Raw genomic sequence first — 24,313 nt, 5'->3', positions numbered from 1 at the left:
TTTTGATGTGTAAAAACATGCGTTTTGTTTAATTGATTCATACAATGATAATTACAAAATATCTTAAATAAGAAAACAATAGCAAAGTGTAATTAGGCTGAAACGTCATTGCTAATATCATTCAACCTTGAAAACCTTCAAATGTCTATTTCGATACGTTTATAATGTGTATAAGAGATTGCGTTTTGTTAATTTTATTCATTTATTGACAATTACTAAATATTAGGTAAATATCTTCAATAAGAAATAACAATATTAAAGTGTTATCACGCTGAACCTTCATTGCTGATATTTTAGAGCATCGTGTTCTCGTTTTTTCAGCATCATGTCTTTTACCAAGATTTACATCATTTTGCATCGATGTCTGCGAGGTGTCAAGACATCAACCTCGAAGAAGACAAATGTCGGCTGCAGTTGGTTTGTATTTAATTTTCAATGGAGGCTTTAGGAATCAAAATAAATCGAAATTATATCATCATGTGTAAGACATATATCAATTCGCAGATATAAACGTTCATTGATTTAAATACATATTCACATCAAATCGATAGAGAAAGTGAAAATTTATTCGATCAGTCCATAACAGTACCATTATTTTGTCTACAACTATTAAGGGAGACATATGAGGGATATTGAAAACAGAAATACATTCGGAACAACTATTATGCATGCTCCACATAAAACAATTTTATGAATTGATAATGGCCATCTTATAAAGATGATGATATCTTATATAAGATGACGGTTTATTAAAACTTGACCATGTTAAATATAACAATAGTACGAAACGTCATCTAATGATGATGTACAAAATAATAAAATGGTCACATCATGATAATAATGACTCCATATTCAATCAACACATGGACTCTAAAAATGACCATTTCAATAAACAATGATAATTGATTTGATTTTAAACATATTTCTGTTGTCGTAAATTATTGACAACAGAGATTGGACTCAAGTTTTTGCCAACTTAGTAACGTCCTCTCCCAAACATTGTTACAATACCTGTCCTCTTTTCAAATAAGGAACAATAAAGATGAAACAAAGCATTCTTATCCCTATTATGGGACATTATGATGGATACTGAAAACTGATATACAGTCTAAATAACTGTTACTTACAGTTTGGACAATTGTTGATCGATGGTAAACAGCATACTATAGAACCGGTGTCCATAGGTCAAAACTCATCATCAGAGGGTCATAGAGGTCACCACAAGGTCAAACTTGTACAGGATTGGGTAGACTTTACCTCAGACTATCTGTACCCAGGTAATGTGAATATTTTTGTTACGTCTGTTAATTTAAGTGTCAAATATTTGAGGTGTTACAGTTTTCAAACGATTATGAAACTATTGAAAATAAGAATAGGTATTTTAATCAGATTGGTGAAATAAAATACCGGGAATCCCTAAACAAGTCTTATCTGACATTGTAAAGGAAACGTAGTTGATCACTACGTTGGATGTCGGGACTATTTTTAAACTGCATAAGACTTTATCAAATAATTTCTTCAAATGAATTGACCTTTTTATTCATTTTTTAATACGGATGTATAAATGTTGAAGCTTTTTGTTAGTTTTATTTATTAACAGAGAAAATAAAAACCTTGAATTTTTACATACAGATAATTTCGACTTTGCAAAACAACGAAAAGTGGTGAGAAATACAACGGAATCTTCTGGACGATCTCGTCGACAGGCGGTCGCCTACTATGTGGAAATATTGTCTGTGACAGATTTTCCTATCTTTCAATAGTAAGCTCTTATATTTATATTCATATATTCAATTTACATATTCATATTTCCTATTGTTTATTCATCCAATCGATAACATAAGGTTATTCTTTCGTTTTGGTAATCACTTGATTATCGCTTATGCAATATATCACGTTTTCGTTAAATGCAACAAAAAGCATACTTGTTTGATCAATGGCTATTTCTGACAATAGTGCCATTACATGCGTTTATACAATCATTCGCAAAATATTTTAATTCGTGTTCGAATATTGATTTCCCGTTACTCTGCGACATACATTGTTTACTTCGTGGCATATACTTTTGATTTTCGCTTTACTTTTTTCGCGACATATAGATTTCCGCTTTATTTCACGACGCAGATTTTCTTGTAATTTCACGACATATAAATTTTCACATTATTTCGAGACAGATAGATTTTGGTGTTAGCTCAAACGCAATTACAAATGTTTCGCAAATACTTGTATAATACGTATGTATTAATATCCGATTGTCAGAAGAAACCCCACTCGAATTTGCGTATTCGAAAATATATCGTACTTTCAAACCAACTTTTTTCGCGTGCGATTTACTTACGCGAATTTCGCGCTCCAAGTAAATTCGCGAAAGATATATATTTCTTATTGTCCATTCATCCGATTCATAACATTAGCTATTCTTTTATTTCCATATCACTTATTTTTCGCTTATGCAATATATAACGTATTTGTTAAATCCAACATAACACTTACATTTTCGATCAAAGGCTGACGATAGTGCATTTATACAATTATTCGCAAAACATTTTAACTCGTGTTTGATATCACTCGCGAAATTTCCTTAAAGTTTATATTTCGCAAAAAATGAATCGGTTAACACATTGCGTACATTGATTTATTGTTAACTGTCATTTCTTGCCTGGGATAAGTTTAGAAATATCAATCTTATTCAACAACTGTAAACCGCTCTATTTTCGCGACATGTAGATTTCCGCGTTGTTTTGCGACATATCGATTTCCGCGTTGTTTTGCGACATATCGATTTTTGCGTTGTTTTGCGACTTATAGATTTTTGCGTTCTTTTGCGAAATAGCTTAATCGCGAATTCAAATGTTTTACAAATACTTGTTAAGTACGTATATATAAATGTCCGTTTGTCAGTAGAACCCTCCATTCGAATTTGTGAATTGTTGTACTTAAAACCATTTTTTCGCGTGCGATTTAATTTCGCGAATTTTGCGATCACAGAAAATTCGCGAAAGTTGATCTCCGCGAACTAACATTAACCTAATTGATTCTGATAGGAATTTCTGGAAAATTTTTAAATCCAATGATAAAATTGTCATGGACTTGTTTTGAAATGGAAATCGCGAAATTTAGTAGCCGCAAAAAAAGTTGGTTTACAGTATACGCGCAATATTAAGTCATTAAGAGCTTTTTGTCGATTTCTAATATAATAGGGACTGAGATGATATGTTGTCTGCTGTAACACCACAGTACAGTAAATAAGTATTTCATCTCATTTCTGTTACCTTAATAGTTGGTATGACAGAAGCGTAGAAGATGGACACGAAGCCAAGACAGATGATGCCATCGACACCATTCTGTTCTTCCAGGCACACCTATTTAACGCGGTAGGTCTTTTGATCCATTATAACCTTGGTTTAAGAATCTACCTGTCTAACGGAGCTGGTTTTTATCGGTCACTTTGGTGGTCGCTTGATACAGGCTCGAAATTAAAAAACTTAATATCCTCCACCACTGACAAATGTTTTTGTTTTCAAAAACAGGAGCAGATGAAATAGTATTTTTCTTCAGTTATAAAAGTTACTTACTTACTTATTACCACCATTGAAAAGTTTGAACTTCTTATTTTATTTCAATATAAAAGTATTTTAAAATTATTAATTGCGTCCTGAAAAATTTCCGTGACACTATGTCCTATATTGAACGAAGTATTGATTGCGATTGCACCAAAAGTTAAAAAAAATACAGATGTATTTCATAATATTTTTCGTGTTCATTAGACACGATATATACACGATTAATTTCCATTAATTTCCATTTATTGTTCAAATGATGATTATAGTTTATGCTCTGTCGGCGGTGGAGCATCTTTAAGTAGACTATAAACACGAGATCAGACAGCTGTTATTACAACGTATCGACGCTTTCTCAAATATCACAAAAAATCAACAGTGTTTAGAATACATATGTTTATATTTACTCAAATGGTATTGATTAAAAATTGCTTGTTTTATGAACGTTTGAAAACTAATTAAATTATATGATGATTTTATAATGTTAGGTCTTTGATAGTACATGTATTTCCAAACAGAATCATTTCAATAATTAAGTTCAACACATTTACATGAAAACTCGATTGCATAATGTTATCTAAGGATTATCTAAATATACTGCAGTTTTCCAAAACATTCCACACCGGGAAAGCCGTCCTTAGACAACATAAGGAATTAATAGGACTTCTGATAAAGCAATCATTAAAGTGGCCTTTCAAGTGGGGCCTCATAAAATTATTACCTATACAAACAATATTACTTCATGTGAATTTCATGTGAGATTCATATAAAAATTGATATTGAGTTTCATATGAATTTCACGTGAAAAAATTCACATGAAATTTACGTGAAATTCAATTTTGTCCCGGTTCATGTGAAATTCACATGAAATTTTTCACGTTGAACTTCACGTGAAAAATTATTGCCTATGCAAAAGTTATTCATAGCTATATTCTTGATGCAATTGTCTTGCACAATTTGTTTTTGTCAATATATGGTCATCTAGCTAACGAAATTTTCTGACGAAGGAACCGTGTATCATCATAACCTTATCATGTATTACAGGTTTTTTTTTTTTTTTTTTTTGGTTTTTTTGGGGGGGATATCGGTTGAATTGTATTTGGTAATAAAAGGACCGAAACTAATTTCTTCTGAAATATTCTCATACCTCGTCTTAAATCACTTTAAATACAGATTAACAAAAATGGTTTTTGTTTTTAGATGGATGTCCGTTACCAGAGTATCTCAGCGCATACGTCTGCGTATACAATCTCCCCTCAATTTATGGGTATATTTATAGCTAATGTAAGTTATGTCCTTATCTAGACAGTATGCATTTCGATTAGTTTGATATATATGTTTACCACAGCGAGTTTAAGTCTTGGCTGAAAGGTCAACTTCCTAAATATCCTCATTTATAATCAGTTTTGATTGGTCAACTTCCTAAATATCTCCACCCATGATCAGTTTTGATTGGTCCACTTCCTAATTCTCTATTCATGGTAAGTTTTGATTGGTCCATTTCCTAAATATCCCCATTTAAGGTAAGTTTTGATTGGTCAACTAAGTCTGTAAAACAGCACATCATATGTAAGTTTTCACCTATTTAGTGAATGATTTTCTTTTGTCTTTTATTTTTATCCCGCCATTTTATCTCTCTCCATTGACGTAATGCTTAACTTATATCACATTAAATAATCATTTTTTTTTGTTTCATTGTGGACCACCCTGTGCTTAACTTTTATGTTATATGTATTGTTATCAGGAGTCTTCTCAATCACAATGGACAGAAAACCTTAAAGTATCTGCCTCTCCGCGTGACCAAGTAGAGGCTGGGCAAAGTCTGCAAGAATTCCGGAATTGGCTGGGTACTGAACCAAACATACCCGATTACGACCACGCAATGGCGTTTACAGGGTAAATATATGTAGATTTCACAACATTGGTAGTCAACCTTTAGGAAAGCAAACCTGAAAGACCTCAATTAGACGTTCCAGGGGACGGTGGGTGGTTGAGTGATGCAATATGTGTATATCATAAGTTACGGTGTTTACTTTCGATATTGATGTACGCTTGCTAAATGTTATGAAATATTTTCGTAATAAACACTTTTGACTTAAAGTCTAAGGATTTGATCTAATGAATTTACATATTTTACAATATCATTTTTCACTTTTTAGGTATGATTTGACATCTGGAGGATCTACCGTGGTTGCAGGTTTTTAACTTTTATGACCTTATCATCATTTGTACCCAGTTCATTAAATTTAAATTTTCGATAATGCCTCTGAGTCATCGTAAACAAACAGACGAATGCATTAATATAACGTTACTGACTAATGAAAATATTAAAATGATTCAAAACCTATTTAAAAATAATTTATTAAAGTTCTACTTATTCTTTCTTATTAAGTCAAACCTCGATGTTTCGAAGTTCAAGGGACCGACAGAAAAACTTCGATTCATCGAGACTTCGAATTATACATATGGTTGTAATTAGACCTTTTTTACCATGTCCATGTTATATGGTATGCATGTCGTCTCCATTTCTTAAACTTTACAATCATTTATTCCAAATCAAACAAAATACAAACATATTATAAAATCAAGCAACTGTATTATAATCGTCATCAAGTGTCAATTACCTATGATTCTTAACAAATGGTCGATGAAAAAAGTTCGATACATAAAAATTTCTAATCAGAAAACTTCAATTCATACCTGGGTTTGTTAGTAATATTATATAGTGAAGAAATTGAGGACCAAGCATAAAGTTCGATACAGCGAGTATTTCGATTCATCGGAGTTCGAATTATCGATGTTTGACTGCATATTGAATGTTACTTAATACTATCAATTGATGATGTTAAAGTGTATTATCTCTGTAACAGGGTTGGCGTATGTCGGTGCAGTTTGTGGCAGTTATGGTGTATCTATATCGGAAGACCATTTTCATCCCGGATTAGCTATAATAGCCTCCCATGAATTAGGCCACAAGTGAGTTCAAAGACATCCACACAAAGATGTGGCATTAGTAACTACCACCAAATAATTTTAATGTGGCTAGGACGGATAGTGATATTTTGCCCGAGTGTCACAAATCCCGATGACATGCCGGGGTTTTACATTCAGTAGAGTATCCCTATCCTTTCTCTGTTTACATAAATATCACTGCCTACGTCATTTATAATAATAGCAGACTAGTGTCTGAAATTGGTGCTCACATTTTATCAAGATATCAACTTTGTGGTAGCGTGAAGTGACGTGGTTGCACTGCATGTGTAGGTATGTAATTCAGCTTCCGAGAGTATTGCATGAGATAAAACAAAGGGAGAAATGGTTTACGTAGCACTTTAAGTATATCTTTTTGTTACCTAATAACTCTCATTCTAATCTACCAATGACGCTAGAATTGCCATAATGAATTTGATCTAATAAAATTGTAATTAATCCTAAAATCCTCCAAATGAAAAATATCTTAGCTTGCAAGTTCACCAAAGAAAGCGCAAAAATTGTCAGTTGTGAGATTTAGCCATTTTTTTTTTAATATTGTACTTGCTTTCAAATATTTTGGAAAAAGTAAACAATAAAAGTCAAATGAAGCATTAGAAAAGCAGTCGATTTATAACGTCATAGACAGTATTTCATGTGATTTGTAAGAAATTATAAACAACAAAACGCCCTATGTATGGTATTTGTATTTATCACATTATCCGGCAATGTCCAGTGATTTCGTCCGTTTATATTATTTCGTATATGTCACTAGTGTAATATAACGGACGGGTAAGTCAGCGAAACATCGTTATGACTTGTTAGTTGATAATATACATGTATTTTTTCTTAACGTTAGTATGCGAGATTGTTGTATTTATAAGATGAAAATATCTTAAATGCTCCTTTACAAAATTAAAAACTTTTATTTCATAGAATCTCATATGAAATGGACACCTATGTAAGATATATATATATATATACTTCATATCGCAAATATATTCATAATTGTGTATGTGTTACAGTTTGAATTCCCAACATGACGGAAACGGAAATTTATGTCCAGACAACATTAAGAATATCATGTCTGCTAGCTCTGGACCGAGCACTGACTCCTCTACAAACACTAACCACTACTCCTTCTCCTCCTGCTCGGTAGACTACTTCACAGACTTGATTGACGAGTTAAACGCGTAAGTACTCCGGTAATCTCTATTTGTATGTTACGAAGTTATCTCCCCTTGTTGATGTGTTCTGATTGTTACGTCATGATTAAGAGTAAAACGTAATATATTTCAGATAAAGAACGTAATATCTCTTCACAACGTAATGACGTCACAATCGATACCTATCCGCAAGAATAACGACTCTGTAATTTGCAAAGGCGGAATATTTTTCCTTTAGATCTTGTCTGTTTTTACGGATGTCATTTTAAACAAAATCATTGAATAACGTGCCGATCCCTGAAAATAATTTAATAATAACCAAATAATAATGTGATTTAAACGTTTTAAGGTTTTATGTTGAAGTATCTTCTAATGAGTTTATTTTAATGTTAATCATTACATGTATGACTTAATGATGAAAAGTTGTTCTTGGATAACAGTAGTCCAATGCTATGAATACCGATTAATGCATTTTATCAAGATAACAATTATCCCCATAATCAGGTTATTTATTATTGATATTGTTAATTATTATCTATACTAATTAAGCCCTAAAATTTCAGCAATGCTCATCATTTAACAAAACTGAAATGCTGCTATGCTTCCAACTACAAATTAAAAATTAATAAAGGGTCTACATATATATATGGCTAATTAGCCCAGAGTTTCAACAACAATGCGAAAATCTAAATAATGTGAGCACTTATTTCTATGTTAGACACATTTTTCTCCGAATTATTTTGCAAGAATTGAAATGTTTTCGTAAATATTTCTATAAAATATGTAAACGTGCTTAGCAACTCTAGCTGAATATGTTCAAATAAAACAAAAAAAAAATAATAATGTAAACATAAATTGGTTACGAGTAGCTGAAATATCAAGAGTTGTCGTTAATTGATATATGGTTCAGCAATAACACCAATGACATACTTTGAAGATGCTCCACCGCTGACACAGCATAAAAATGCTCATCATTTGAACATAATTGGTGTTTAGTCGTGTATATATATGTCTAATTTTCACCCCAAAAAATATTTATTTTGCTTTCGGTGCGTGCCAATCGGTACTTCTTTCCATAAAGAACATAGGGCCACGGAATTGTTTTCGGGACGCAATTAATTATTTTTATTTTTTTTTTCATCTTGAAGCAAAATTAGAAGCTCAGAATTTTCAGTGGTGGTAATGGTGTAAAGTACGTAACTTTTGTAGTTGAAGAAAAATTCTAATTCGCCTGCTCCTGTTTTTGATAAAGAAAAAATATTTTGTCAGCGGTGGAGCATCTTTAATGCTCTATAATCCGAATAACTAGCGTTGTTAAAAAATAACAATGATTCTATGGTGTGATTTCAGCAATAACGTCAACTGTATGGCCAATACGGCCGGCGGCTATGACCCAGCAGCACTTGATGTCTACACGGAAACTTTACCGGGGGAGAACTTCCATTTGGATGACCAATGTCGCAGCATGATGGATACAGACCAGTCCTACTTCTGCAGGGTAAAACTGCTTTGTAATATAGTATTCCGAATTTACATAATACAGAGTTATCTGCCCTTGTGGGTAGGTATTGATTAAGACGTCATGTGTTTGCGAGCGTAACGTCATACTTTTCGGAGAAAACGACGTGAATTGCGCTCACAAAACAATGACATAACAATCGATACCTACCCTCAAGGGAACTAACTTTGTAATATGCAAAGACGTAATACTACATGTGTCCTTACGTCGTGGCCAACACTTGCTTGTCAGTCTATATATTTCGCGTAACTTTATTTCAAAGTCGGCTTTTGATGCTCCAAACTTTTGTTCTGTAGCCGCCATTTACATGCCGAGATATTCTTTGTCAGTGAATTATATACAGGATCTTAGATGAGTGGCTATATATTATATTAAATTTATCAAACGAGCTCAATTATTTGATATGCCACGAGCTTTTAGGCGATTGGCATATCAAATTATTTAAGGAGTTTGATCAATTTCATATCACATAGTCACGATCGTAAGAAGATATGCATTACATATAATTTACATACTTGGAGTTACACGTTTTATTTTGTAGTGGGCTTTCGATGACCCTACTTTAGTGTGTCAGTATATATACTGCGCCATTCCGGGCACCAGCAGCTGTAGCACAAAGTTTTCCTGGGATGGAACACAGTGTGGAAATGGAAAGGTATGTTATCTCGCATAAACTCGCATTAAGCAAACACTTTATGGTATGAATATGGTATGAATCTGTTGAAGATAATCTAAATCGATTTCTGGGCCCGCAATCTTTCATTTAAAAAAAAATAATTTTTAATTATTATTGTATTTTTATGATCTGCTTTTCAGGGATTATAAGATTTAATCATTTCTAAATACTAATTTTTTTGAACATGAGAACAGATTTTACGACTTTTTAGAATGAATCTTAGGTAATGGAACTACATTACATACGTCATAATATAAGGTATACACACGTAAAATAATTAAATCATAAATAGACTCAGAAATGATAAAGAAATTCACATTTCTATTACAGATGTGCATCAACGGACAGTGCGTCGTGGATAGCCGAGCCCCAACGTCATGGTCTGGTTAGTATGACCGTACCTATCAGCATACCGTTTGTAAAATATTAAGTTTGTTGTGCTAACATTAACTGGCATTTATATTTCTGTGGAACAGTGTGTTAATCTCCATTATTCAATATGCAGTACACAACAATTTGAAATTCCGAGTTTCATTGGAATGTTGTTTTCTGGGAAATAATTACATCAACCATCTTATCAACCAATTTTGCGTCGCCGACATCATTATACGAATTTCAAACAAATAAAAAAGCACATTACAAGCAATTTTGCATGACTACCATATCAATGTAAAAAAATATATATTAATCTCATACCATTCCAAATAAAAAAGCACATTACAAGCAATGTTGCATGACTACCGTATCAATATAAAACAAATATATGTTAATCTCATACCATTTCAGATTCTTGTCCTTTTGGGGACCAAAGTGGTATCGTGTCGAATGGACAGAGCTGCAGTGTGCTGGTATCCAACTCCCCAGTGTCGTGTTATGAGGGTTACAGTAACCATGACAGGTGCTGTGGGTCGTGTGCGGAATATTACACGTGTGAACCAGGTGAACACACACTTTTATAGCCGAGAATTAACTTGAATAGATTGTTTTATGTTATGGAGATATAACGCAAAACTCTGAGTATACTCTCGTCATACACCACTTCGCGGATTATTTAAAGTACACTCAGATTTTTGTTATATCTCCATCACATAAAAAGATATATTCTAATTAATCCATATAATTCAATTTACTAAAGATAATCTATTCAATTTTCAAAATTCATTATGGGACTCTTTTGTCTATGAAATCATTACGCCGTTATCTCAGCCAATCCTTTTTTCATTTATAGGTTGATGTTTAAGCCAATGAAAATGTTCGTTACAAACAAAATTGAATTATATTCTATTATCAATAGTCGTTTTTACGCTGTATACGCAAACCAACTGTAAAGTAACTTATTTTTGCGGCCACTGATTTCGCGTTTGATAGCCAACGACTTGTTCACATTATTTTGATTTCGCGTTTTGATAGCTAAACGACTTGTTCAGTTTGTTTTGACTTCGCGTTTTGATAGCTAACGACTTGTTCACATTGTTTTGATTCCGCATTTTGAAAGCTAACGACTTGTTCACATTGTTTTGATTTCGCGTTTTGATAGCTAAACGACTTGTTCAGTTTGTTTTGATTCCGCATTTTGATAGCTAACGACTTGTTCACATTGTTTTGATTTCGCGTTTTGATAGCTAAACGACTTGTTCAGTTTGTTTTGACTTCGCGTTTTGATAGCTAACGACTTGTTCACATTGTTTTGATTCCGCATTTTGAAAGCTAACGACTTGTTCACATTGTTTTGATTCCTCATTTTGATAGCTAACGACCTTGTTCACTTTGTTTTGATTTCGCGTTTTGATAGCTAAACGACTTGTTCAGTTTGTTTTGACTTCGCGTTTTGATAGCTAACGACTTGTTCAAATTGTTTTGATTCCGCATTTTGAAAGCTAACGACTTGTTCACATTGTCTTGATTCCGCATTTTGATAGCTAACGACTTGTTCACATTGTTTTGATTTCGCGTTTTGATAGCTAAATGACTTGTTCAGTTTGTTTTGACTTCGCGTTTTGATAGCTAACGACTTGTTCACATTGTTTTGATTCCGCATTTTGAAAGCTAACGACTTGTTCACATTGTTTTGATTCCGCATTTTGATAGCTAACGACTTGTTCACATTGTTTTAATTCCGCGTTTTGATAGTTAACGATTTGTTCAATTTGTTTTGATTTCGTGTTTTGATAGCTAACGACTTGTTCAGATTATTTTGATTCCGCGTTTTGATAGCTAACCACTTGTTCACATTGTTTTAATTCCGCGTTTTGATAGTTAACGATTTGTTCAGATTGTTTTGCGTTTCGCGTATAAAATCTACATATTATGCAATTGAAATGTATTCGAGAATATTTTTCATCTTTTTTGTTCAATTTGATTAAGATGATACAATTGCTCAAGTTTTAAAATCTGAACCTTATACATGTATATAATAACTGTGATTAAATGATGAAATGGAAATGTATTTTCATTGAACATATAAATTCACTTAACGTGAATACTCGGATTAGTTTTACTAAGTACCGTGGTCCAGTCGGAGTAGTGCTGTTATTTTAATGATGCTGATTATGCATCTTAAGTTTAATAATTTATGACTTCATCATATTGTCTTAACGATACCCGTAGTCGGGCACCTGGTTCAAGATCATTTTTTCAAGTTTCAGTTTATACATTTAACTTTTTTCGAGATTATAATTAAATTCTAATATCTTGTTTGACTTTGAACTTCAAACTGATAGGCTGCGAATACGGAGACAAGGTGCTTGGCTGTACCACTGGACATTGTCCCGGATATCCAGACGAATGCTGTGGAACCTGTGCGTCACCATCTCTCCAGTGTTCAACTACAACACTTTCAGAAACAACTACTGCAACTACAAGTCCAACAACCACAACTACCACTCCAACAACCACAACTACCACTCAACAACCACAACACCACAACTACCAACTCAACCACAACTACCACTCCAACAACTACAACTACAACTACCACTCCAACAACCACAACTACAACTCAACACACAACTACCACTCCAACAATTACAACCACAACTACCACTCCAACAACCACAACTTCCACTCCAACAACCACAACTACCACTCCAACAACTACAACTACCACCCCAACAACCACAACCACAACTCCAACAACCACAACCACCACTCCAACAACCACAACTACCACTCAATTAACCACTACTACCACTCCAACAACTACTATTCCAACAACAACAACTACAATTCCAACAACAACAACCACCACTCCAACAACTACAACTACAACTCAAAACAACTACCACTCCAACAACTACAACTACCATTCCGACAACCACAACCACTACTCCAACAACTACAACTACAACTCCAACAACTACAACTTCAACTCCAACAACACAACTACCATTCCAACAACAACAACTACAATTCAACCAACTCACAACAACACCACTCCAACAACTACAACTCAACACAACTACCACTCCAACAACTACAACCACAACTCCAACAACCACAACCACCACTCCAACAACTACAACTACAACTCAAACTACCACTCCAACAACTAAAACTACCATTCCAACAACCCACAACCACCACTCCAACAACTACAACTCCAACAACTACAACTTCAACTCCAACAACCACAACTACCATTCCAACAACAACTACAATTCCAACAACAACAACCACCACTCCAACAACTACAACTACAACTCAAACAACTACCACTCCAACAACTACAACCACAACTCCAACAACCACAACCACCACTCCAACAACTACAACTTCTACTCCAACAACTACCACTCCAACAACAACAACTACCATTCCAACAACCACAACTATCATTCCAACGACCACAACTACCACTCCAACAACCACAAACTACCACTCCAACAACCACAACTACCACTCCAACAACCACAACTAGCGATCCAAGTACAATTACGACTATCCCGAATACATCACCGACAACTCTGTCCACCTTTACTACAACAACTCCAGTTATCTTCGCTACAGCCGCCGGTAACAAGCAGAGCGTGTCTAGTGACGAACAGGACCAAGCAGACCCCCAGATAAGTAAGGATTTCGTTTAGACTAAGCTATACCGATCAATAACTTTAATTAGATATCAGGTACTGACGTACTCCACTGCCGATAGAGCATAAATAATATAATGTATTTTAACAATAGCTGATGTTTAATCGTGTATATGTGTTTAATTAACACAAAAATACAATTTATTTTACATAGTGTCATGGACTTTTCACGGGAAGCAATTGATTATTTTCAATATTTTTTTATCTTGAATTTAAATAAAAAGCTCAAATTTTTCAATGATGGTAATAGTATAAAGTAAGTAACTTTTGTAACTGAAGAAAAATTGCGTTGTCTAGTATTTTATATTGTGAAAAGCGCGAATTCTTTATTCGCTAACCTGTTCAAAGTTTTGATGCTTCGAAAGTCGTACCTTTACAGTGATGTTATTGGCATTTTAGCTCATACGTTAGTCGTCATTTACACAGTTATCATTGTTAATGAACAATAATAAAAAATGTACACAAAGCATTGACAATCGCTGGAATCACTAAGTATTAATTCATAATTCAATATTCGAATGGTGTGTCTATATTGATTTAATTTGTAATATTTTGTCAATGAATAAGGTAAAATTCACATGAATTGTTAATTACTTTATAATTCTGAATGCTGAAACCTTACGTTGACTTTCACGGCGACAACTTAATCCGAATACATAACCAATGCACCTCAGTTTTAAAGAATACAATAGACATACGAATAAGAAATTATATTCTTTGTTGGTGCACTATTTTTGGAAATGTAGCAACATGGACCTTCCATATATTCTCATGAATTTTATTTTAAATATGTAAACACATTGAATAATGACTGTTTCAGCGATATACGTCACCGTGGCAACAGTTGGTGGCCTAGGAATGGGCGTGGCTTTGGTGTGTATATTTAAATGTGTCAAAGCCTCTGCAAACAAGGTAGGTATGACGTTTATTTTAAGGTTTAAATCATGTTTACTTACTGATTAACATGAATAATGTCTTCTCCAACCAATGTCGACGTTACAAAAAATACCTCCAATCAATATCGACGTTACAAATAATTCCTCAACCAATATCGACGTTACATATAATGCCTCCAATCAATATCGACATTACAAATAATGCCTTCAATAAATATCGCCGTTACAAATAATGCCTCCAAACAGTATCGACGTTACAAATGATGCCTCCAATCAATGTCGACGTGACAAATTATGCCTCAAATCAATATCGTCGTTACAAATAATTCCTCCAACCAATATCGACTTTACAAATAAATGCCCCCCAACCAATATCGACTTTACAAATAATTCCTCCAACCAATATCGATTTGTTACAAATAATGCCTCCAACCAATATCGACGTTACAAATAATTTTCCAACCAAAATCGACATTACATATATTGACTCCAATCAATATCGACGTTACAAATAATGCCTTAAATCAATGTCGATGTTACATATAATGCCTCCAAACAGTATCGACGTTACAAATGATGCCTCCAATCAATGTCGACGTGACAAATTATGCCTCAAATCAGTATCGACGTTATAAATAACGCTGGCAATCACTGACTTCTTTGAAAGTTTTTTAATTTATAATCTTAGACGGTTTAAATTAAATAACGTATTTACTCCTTACGGTGTGTGTATATGATAAATTCAGATATTAATTAATGCTATTTAAATAATTTAATTTTAATTTATTTCAGGTGGTGCCATTTCCGTAATAGTTACAAACGTCTTTAGCTTTTATTTTGACTTGATTATACCACGTGCGGTACAAACCAATTCTTAGTTATCAAGTGTAATAATTGATAGTCTGAGAGTTATATAAACGCCCACCTATTGTGACGGTGGTAGAAATATTTTTTTGTATCTTTTCCTTTTTTCATTATTTTAACTTTCTGTATTCTACGCTTGAGGAATCAATCAACTTCTATTTTGTGTATATATTCTTTTTAAATGTTACCAAAACTGCCTATACACCTGCACATATGGTAACATCATGTATGAGGTATAAGAATATATTTTACAATAACGCAATTTTGAAGAAAAAAAAACACACATTAATAACGTAGAATCATGTAGAGTATAGTGAGACAAGATCTCGAACTCTGATGCAGGAAAATGATTATACCTCGTAAGTTTTCCGTTTCAGTGTTAAGACAATTCAGTTCTGTGATGCGATGTCAACAATATACTAGGAACATATCTTATTAGATAGTTGCTTTTTAGTTAATTTTGTCTGTAATATTTATCGAAAAGCAAATATGAAATTGGCTTCCCTGATCTTTTGAGATAAATATATTGATGTTTACATTTCATGACAAAACATTTTGATAACATTGTAACAAAGAACCATTCTTAAAGCCATTATCACAAAATCCACGCGAATTAAATTCCGCGTTTTCATGCCTAACGTTTGCTTCGCGATGTAGGCTTTACATATATTAGTTAGTATATTTGCGGCGACTTATTTCCGAGATTTTTTTTACCTCACATGCCATGCGCGAAATGTTACTACACGCGAAATTACGAAAATAAATTGGTTTCTTATTCTATATACTATCAGGCCATCGATTTATGGCCATTTATAGTATTGTAATACCAGTCAATGCGTGATTTAGTATCATAACAGGGACTTGGCCTTCTGTCGATAATGTATAGCATAAATATATATAAAAATACCCCCTATATACTATATAAAAACACAGGAGTATTTTATATAGTTATGTTATATATATTACTGATAGATCGTCAAGCTCCTGTGGTATCAACAAGGACAAACAAGACGGTTAATTTTTATGTAAGAAATGTATTTTATGAAATAAACAAAGCTTATGACTTGCTAACTTTGAGGTTGTGACATACGACTTCGGAAGGAGCTACAGAAATCGTTTTTAAAAGTTTCCGATCGGATAACGGTATTATGAGTAATAAACCACGTAATACATGTTTTAGAAGCAAGCTTCAGAAAGAATTCCATAACAATTGTGATAATTTCTTCCAAACTTTTGGGGAAAGTGATATGTTTGTATATTTATTATATGGCTGTTACGGGGTTCATTGCCTATGTTTGAATAGTTTTATCAGTGAGTTCCTTGACAAACCTTATTAAAAATAATGAACGACGTTGTTTGTTAATCTGGAGTCAGAAAAATAAGTTAAAACTCCAGGACATAAGCATTGTTCTATGTTTTATTTCAGCACATTTTATCGCTGAAATGTTTTGCTGCTAGACCGACATCATGATCTTCGCGATGTAAATGATGTATGGATATATATAAATATATGCATTGAAATTTATATACTGATGTCAGACAAACCATATCAGAAAACAAAAAAAAACAATCTACATGTATATTTTGTGTGCCAGTCACATCCTGATTCACCAGAATTACTTCCCTTTATTTCACTTTTTGATCCATCATAGTTACTTCCCGTCGTTTTACTACATCAGATGCGTTTTCGATTATGCGGTTTGACTGGTTGGACCTAGTTGTTCGTTTATGAATTAAAGACGGACCTGGTGATTTTATATTGTTTCCAAACGAGCCTTGACTAATTCTTCACAGACCTGTATCAAAAACTGCATATTCGTCAGGATTTATACTTGAAATAATTACTTTCACAAACGGTCGAACCGGTTGTTTCGAAAAAACGAAAACGACCCGGAACTGACACAAAGAGAAATAACTCTGTTAAAATCCGTACTGACAAAGTGAAACAAAGGGAAGTAACTCTGATTAATCAGAATAAGTCAATCAAAACATGTTTATAGACGACTGAAGTCTTAATGCTTCGAATCTGTTTTAATTCGCCATATTTTATCTATTGTCGAGATGTTTCGATGCTAGACGACATCGTGGTCGTCATGATGTTGATATTTATGTACGTTTTTTGTTGTTTTGTGTTTTTTTGTTTTTTACTTTTTTTCATGAAATAAATTTTGAATTGCTTGACGTCTGTTTTTCACAAGTAATATAGTTCAGTTTTGTTATACATGTACGCCATGTATTGCATGTACTTGTTTTTGTTATATTTTAAGTGATGGATATACTTTATGACTAACATGTCGTGGGGATTTGTTTTTCCTTGATAAGTATAAAGCAGTATCTGATTCAAAGAGCCGTTGTATTTTTCCAAAATAAAATCTTGGATGTTTTCATTCCATATATACAACAACAAGGCTAGTTTAACGCTGAAATTCTAAAATAACTATAAGCCATTTGGGGGGGGGGGGGGGGGGGGGGTTAGATTACAGTTGTCAATAAATTTTGCGATCAAAATTCACTGTAACCTATTTAGAACTGACAGGAATTCATTTTCAAACTTTTTGCTATTTCTAGATCCGTGAATTGTTAATCTAGAATGGAATGAAGTTTTGCAGCCAGAAAAAAATAGTTTCCAGTATTTATAATAAAATTAGCCTATTTAAGGCACACTACACATGACAGTACTTTATCGTCCTCGTATGGCGGACATTTCAACGACCCACACTTTGCTCGCACCTGGAAGAAGAGTTTCCCCTCGTCGTTACTACTTCCGCCGCCTAACAACGTCTGAGGTTCCTGGTCGACGCAGACGTACTGGGACGCTGCTGGTTGCTTATAGTACCCGGAGGCTAGGTACACCACGATACGCTTCGGTCCATCCGGGGTAACACTGGACACGTGCAGGTATCATGATCGACGTTGATTGAAAAGAACTGCGACAGACAGCACACGGAACGTCTCTATTTCTATCCTTGACATTAAAGAGGATATCATCCTCGTACTCGGCGCCATACATGAACCCAGGTTTGTTGTACCCTGATGTTTTGTTTGGGGCCCCAGGAGGGGTCTGGGGGTAGGCAGACATACTCCGCGGCCGCCCCCACGTTGGAGTAATGAGATCCGCCCGCATACCCTATTACAAAAGAAATAAGAAAATTAAAGATGTCCATGTAAAGATACATTTCGGTGTTAAATAGTTTAAGGGCTCGTCGGCATTAGGCATTGGTTGTTGCAATAGTCTCTAACTGAAGTCTATAGCCTACCAGACAGAATGGCGTAGAAGTGTTCTATTTGTTCCGAAATGAGAGTCGAAAATCGATGATCGATGCTGATTTATTTGTCATTGTCGAATTACTAGTATGCAATACTATGATATGATATTATAATTTAGCCGATATGACTATTTCTTTCTTCTCAATGCATTGTCTTGTACCTGGTCATATAGCTGGGCCCAATTTCATGGAATTCCTTAACTTTAACCTTCTCCATAGGAAGAGCATTACAATCTTAAGTTAAAGAGAGCTTTCCTTAAAAAAAAATCCGCAATGATTTCCTAGGGAGAATCTTTAGTTGAGGGATTCCTTTAAGTTAAGGAATGTTTCATGGAATGAAGATTATACACCTTTGTCTCTGTTTTCACTGACCAACAGAAGTGTATCCTGATTGGTCAGAAGACTAGCCTTTAACCCTGCAGAAAATGTTTAAAAATATCCGAAAAAAAATATTGCCAAAGAAGCGGCAGGTTAAAATCAATTCATACCTGAATATACTATACAACTCAGTTGTATTTCCCAGGCAATCTTTCCTTCCCCATCGTATATAAACAACCCCTTGTTCCGAATTAGAAAAAAACAACTACAGAAAATATCTCAAGACAAAAATATCTTATTAATCTTAAAATTTTTTCGATTCTCTTCATTTCAGATTTTTGGCTGAATTTCATCGGTGCAGGATTGATATTTAGAGCATATGAACTCAGTGGCTTCTATTATGTTATTCTGTCCTGTAATATGTTGCTGGTATTAGCTGAATCTGGTCCGAGACCGAATCCGAAAGGCTTAAAGTAGAGATGACCAATACATCCGGTTCAGAGGGTTGACATTGCAAGATTTGGTAACCTAGGAGCAACTAATTTATGCCTCTGCCTTTTTTCTGAAACCAATCAAAACAGGGTCGTTAACCAATCATCGTGCAATAGCCACAATCAAACATGTTAGTCTTAGAGGACACTGAGGTAGTACTGGGAAAAATGTTTTGACTGTATTTTCGAAAAATGACACGACTGACTTGATGAACGAAAACAAAATTAGTGTTTGACCTACCATATTGTCTGACACCTTCAAGACAAAAACTACTTGTTTTCGTTTACACAATTAAAGATGCCTGTAACAAAAGATATGTGTGGTTGTGGCTTTTATGTTGAAACTACAATGCAATATTTCTGAATATATATTTATTTTGCACATTAAATACTCCTTTTTACGCTTCGCAGCCATTTGGCCCTTGCACCCTACAGCCTTGTTTTCGATTTAAGATGGCGGCCACGTGCGTGAGAAAGGAGTATGTTATAAATATATATTCAAATCATGTTAAACACAGATGGAACATATATTTTAATAGGTTTTAGCGGATGTATTAATAATTTCTTTTATTTAGAACAAACTGTACATTGAAATCTAAACATAAAATGTTTTTATGTTCGTTAAAGTCACGTTATGATTTTGTAATATGTTCATCGTAAAAATACCCAATTATCCTATTATCTATTTGTTAGCATTACTTACCATTTGCTGCTTCGCTGTTGTTGTATCTCTGTTAATGTGCTCCTGATATGATAATAACATTTTAAACAAAATTTATTGAATAAGCATTATTTCATTCAAATTAGCATTGATGCTCACTATTTTTTAAACTTCATCGGGGTATGGAAAGAAATTTTTGATTTGGAAACTGTGTGAATCTCCGCGTCACCTCAGTTTGCAAACAATTTATTTTCAAACCCCCAATAAAATTAAAAAAAGAAGTGACAACAGTGACTTATAATTAATCTTATAATCTTCTATTTGATAAAATAATGTACATGTATTGTTAAAAAAATGTACCATTCCAGCGATTTTCAAGGTGATTATTTTTCCTCAATCAAATACCGCAACGTCAATGCCTTTATTTGTGGAGGAGCTCACGGAGTAAACGTTGGGTTTTCCCGCGACTATTCTTCCGATATTTTTTCATATTTTATTTCATAGTTTTTGTAAGCAAAAACAAACAAAGTAATGTCCAATCAGAAAGCCAGATTTCATGATGAAAACCAAAGAATAAAAACAAGTATATGATATTATTCTCCTTAACTCCTTATAAAATTAGCACAAAATTAAAAATGCATAACGCCAATACAAATGCACAATCAAACCAGCACGGACAATATTTACTTGACATGCGTTACAAACCGCAAACGGTTATTTTCTTTATCGACTTTACCACTCTCAGAGGCCATAGTACCGACACAGACCATATAATCACAGTGGATGCGCATTGGCGCAATGAGTTGTTTCCTTATTATCTAAATTACCCACACTACTTTTTCTCATCAAATGCACCTGATAATTACAATTATAGAATTATAACACACATCAAATATCTATTATTTCATTTTAACTTCTACATATAAATCACCTTTTGTTTCATCTAGGTTGATCTTGTTGTTCCTCTAACTATGCTTCTTCAATTCTACAGTACCTAAAGGAGCATGTCCCATTGGTAATCTACCGAGCCAAAAGGTTCAAGATCAAGTAGACTGCAAACCCATACACCATCGATATCAAAGAGACAATAAAAAAAATAACTTTGAGTGTTATATCTGAGGAGGTTCCTACGAATTTAAATTGTAAAAAGAGTACATTTGTTCTTACAAATGTCCTAAACGCTATTGCTTGAGTTTTTCTGTTTCTTTCCTGTTTTTGGTGATTTTAATTGACAGCAACTACTATAAAATTAAAACTCGAGGACGACGGTTTGAGTCACTGATAGATATAACAGGACCAATACAAATGTACGTGTTTTAGAAGAATGAACACACATTTACATCCATAACAAGTTACAGGACAAAAACCTAATAGCAATTCACGTTGAATAAAAAGCAGTATGGTTATGGTTGATTAGTGAGTGAGGTCAAAGTTGAAAGTTAGTGTCATTGAAGGATGACCTCCTCTTTATGCAATCTGCTGTATGTTGTTGATTCCTGTGTGTTTTGGGAGACTGTGGTATACGTTGTTTTATGTTGTTGGTTTTTTTTTTTTTTTTTTTTTTTTTTTTTTATTAAAGTAAACATAACTCACCATTACTATCTGTCTTATACTGAAGGTTGTTTCCCTTTGTATATCCAGGCGCGCTATGTTAGCCTGAAAGACATTTTAATCATTTCTGTAACGACAATTATAAAACATAATAGAATATATATTCAAAGCGCTTGGGAAGCGACCTTGTTGACATAGAATAATCAATTTAGCGGGTTACTTGCAAAGACCAGACGTTAATGTTGTGGGAATGTGCACCACGCTCGATCACTACAATTAGATCACTTCTCGGTTTTTGTAAACAGAAGAACCTAGCTGCTGAGTATATCCATCTTGTAATATTACAGAGTAACATCGCTATGATAGAGATATCGCTTGTTACGTCATTATTATGTGAGTTTTTTCTCGCGAAAAGTATGACGTTTACGCCTCGCAAATACATGACAGAGAGCAGAATTGAATTGAAGTAGATAAATTAAATTACTACTCGACCATTAAACTTACATTGAGTGTTCCAAAGACATCTTTTATAAAGTCAAGTTCCATCTCAAACTCAGAACCCAAAAACAATACATCAAAATCAAAAGTTCACGTGAACCAAGAAAACAAGTTATTTCACGTCACAAGGCGCATATAAACTCACAATCAACGACCACCGTCCTACCCAGAACAATATTACTCATGATCACTTGTATTTTCACGTGCCACAGTGCAGGAGAAACTGAATTTCGCTACATGAAATATCACGTGAAGAAAAGAAAATATTGCCCTAATGTTAGTAGGTATAATAGGTTGCTTATCAAAATCACTTCCTTTGGGTACGGCACTAGTTATAACCAATAAGTCTCATTCTTTTAGTCTGCATATATTATTGGGTTTTGTTTTTCTAGTATATATTAAGGCAAAAACAAACTTTAAAGCCTAATAAAGATAGGCAGGTTTAACCGAGACTATCTCAGTCTCAGACAGCGATTTTTGAATCATAGATTCTTCTTCAATTGGTATATATATCTAAAATACATATTTCCTTAACTTGTCATTTGTACTTTAATCTGACATACATTTTATGGACCATGTTTTCATGGTTAAAGTTATATGTGGCCATAATTTTCAAAGCTCGCGGAATTCAAAAGAAAAGCTTTTAATATGTTATTCACAATAAAATATGTTTATTTCGCGAGCCCAAAAATTACCACTGCATATATTTTTGAGTACTTACAATGCTTAAAATGCACAGGTTTAAATTTACAGAATTAAATTAGGCCTCAAAAATAAATTTGAAGATTTAGAAGTACTCTGCCAAACGCAATTAATAATGTGTATGTCTACTATACCGTGCGGTAGTACACACTGTCAAACGCGCCTAAGAAGGCCAAAAGCAATTGTTTACATTTTCCTTTCATATTTTTTACAGCGATATTTAGTAATCACTAGACTAAGTGACTAATTCTTCAAGCGTCTTTTAATCTAAACATATATACATGTCAACATAAAAAAACAAGAACTATCACAGTGCATAAATCACACGTTGCTGCAAATGCTCAAAAGGCATTTTTACATGTTTGCCAGTGCCTTGAATGACTTTCTTAATTTATCAAAACTTACGCGTTAACAATTGATTTTTCTCGCACAGTTATTGGCATATTATAACTGTAATACCGACCTAAACATCACTAAAGATGGAATCCTATCATTTATATAGTGTCTATTTCTGCTTGGTGTCTCCTCATTTTGCCGTCTATGTCATCGAAATCTGACCCAGGATTTCTTGCTATAAATAGATTGAATTAAAAACATTCTTCAGTAACACATGTTATTTTTTCAAAGTAAATTATCTTGTCACAGTAACATTGCTGAGTGAACGTGCGACCCGAATTTAGGTCCTATTTTTGCTGCAAATTTTGCTGAATATCTTTTTATGATGCCTGATGAGAAGATATACAGTACAATTTGCAGTAAGAATAGGACTAATATGCGGGTCGCATATTCACTCAGCAATTTTACTTTGACAGAATAATTTACTTTGAAAAAAAATAATTTGTTTAGCATACAAATTCCAAACAAAGTTAATTTTGTAGAAAAAAAAATAATTTGAAATATTATGATCAGCGATTCATCGTTGCCATGGATTTGCCTCGCACGGGACTGTTACGTTGATAATTCCCGTTAGGTCTTCTGTCAAATGGCAAAGCCTAATGTGTTCTTCAGTATGTTTTGTTGAAGTAACCTGGACGAATGTTGCTCATTATCTCTGTTCGTGTTTGATAACTTTGTTTGCTGGTTGGTTCTA

The 24,313-nt window shown here is 33.8% G+C and overlaps 1 protein-coding gene and 1 pseudogene across 1 annotated transcript; one reads left to right on the top strand and one right to left on the bottom strand.

Moving 5' to 3' along the window:
- The first annotated feature begins 360 nt into the window (after positions 1–360).
- Positions 361–15,682, top strand: LOC138309996 (metalloprotease mig-17-like). The gene is made up of 16 exons (XM_069251145.1): positions 361–417; positions 1,130–1,277; positions 1,633–1,762; positions 3,281–3,374; positions 4,761–4,844; positions 5,305–5,456; positions 5,720–5,757; positions 6,431–6,536; positions 7,556–7,723; positions 9,047–9,194; positions 9,757–9,870; positions 10,222–10,276; positions 10,678–10,830; positions 13,897–13,956; positions 14,797–14,888; positions 15,665–15,682. The coding sequence occupies exons 1-16, from the start codon at positions 361–363 to the stop codon at positions 15,680–15,682; spliced, it is 1,617 nt and encodes a 538-aa protein (XP_069107246.1).
- A 2,676-nt stretch (positions 15,683–18,358) lies between these two features.
- LOC138309995 (short-chain collagen C4-like) lies at positions 18,359–22,569 on the bottom strand (annotated as a pseudogene).
- Positions 22,570–24,313: the final 1,744 nt, after the last annotated feature.

This window comes from Argopecten irradians, chromosome 16 (genome assembly GCF_041381155.1).
Source record: "Argopecten irradians isolate NY chromosome 16, Ai_NY, whole genome shotgun sequence".
Taxonomy (NCBI): domain Eukaryota; kingdom Metazoa; phylum Mollusca; class Bivalvia; order Pectinida; family Pectinidae; genus Argopecten; species Argopecten irradians.
The sequence above is the reverse complement of the archived record's forward strand: the minus strand, read 5'-3'. Positions and strand labels throughout refer to the sequence as shown.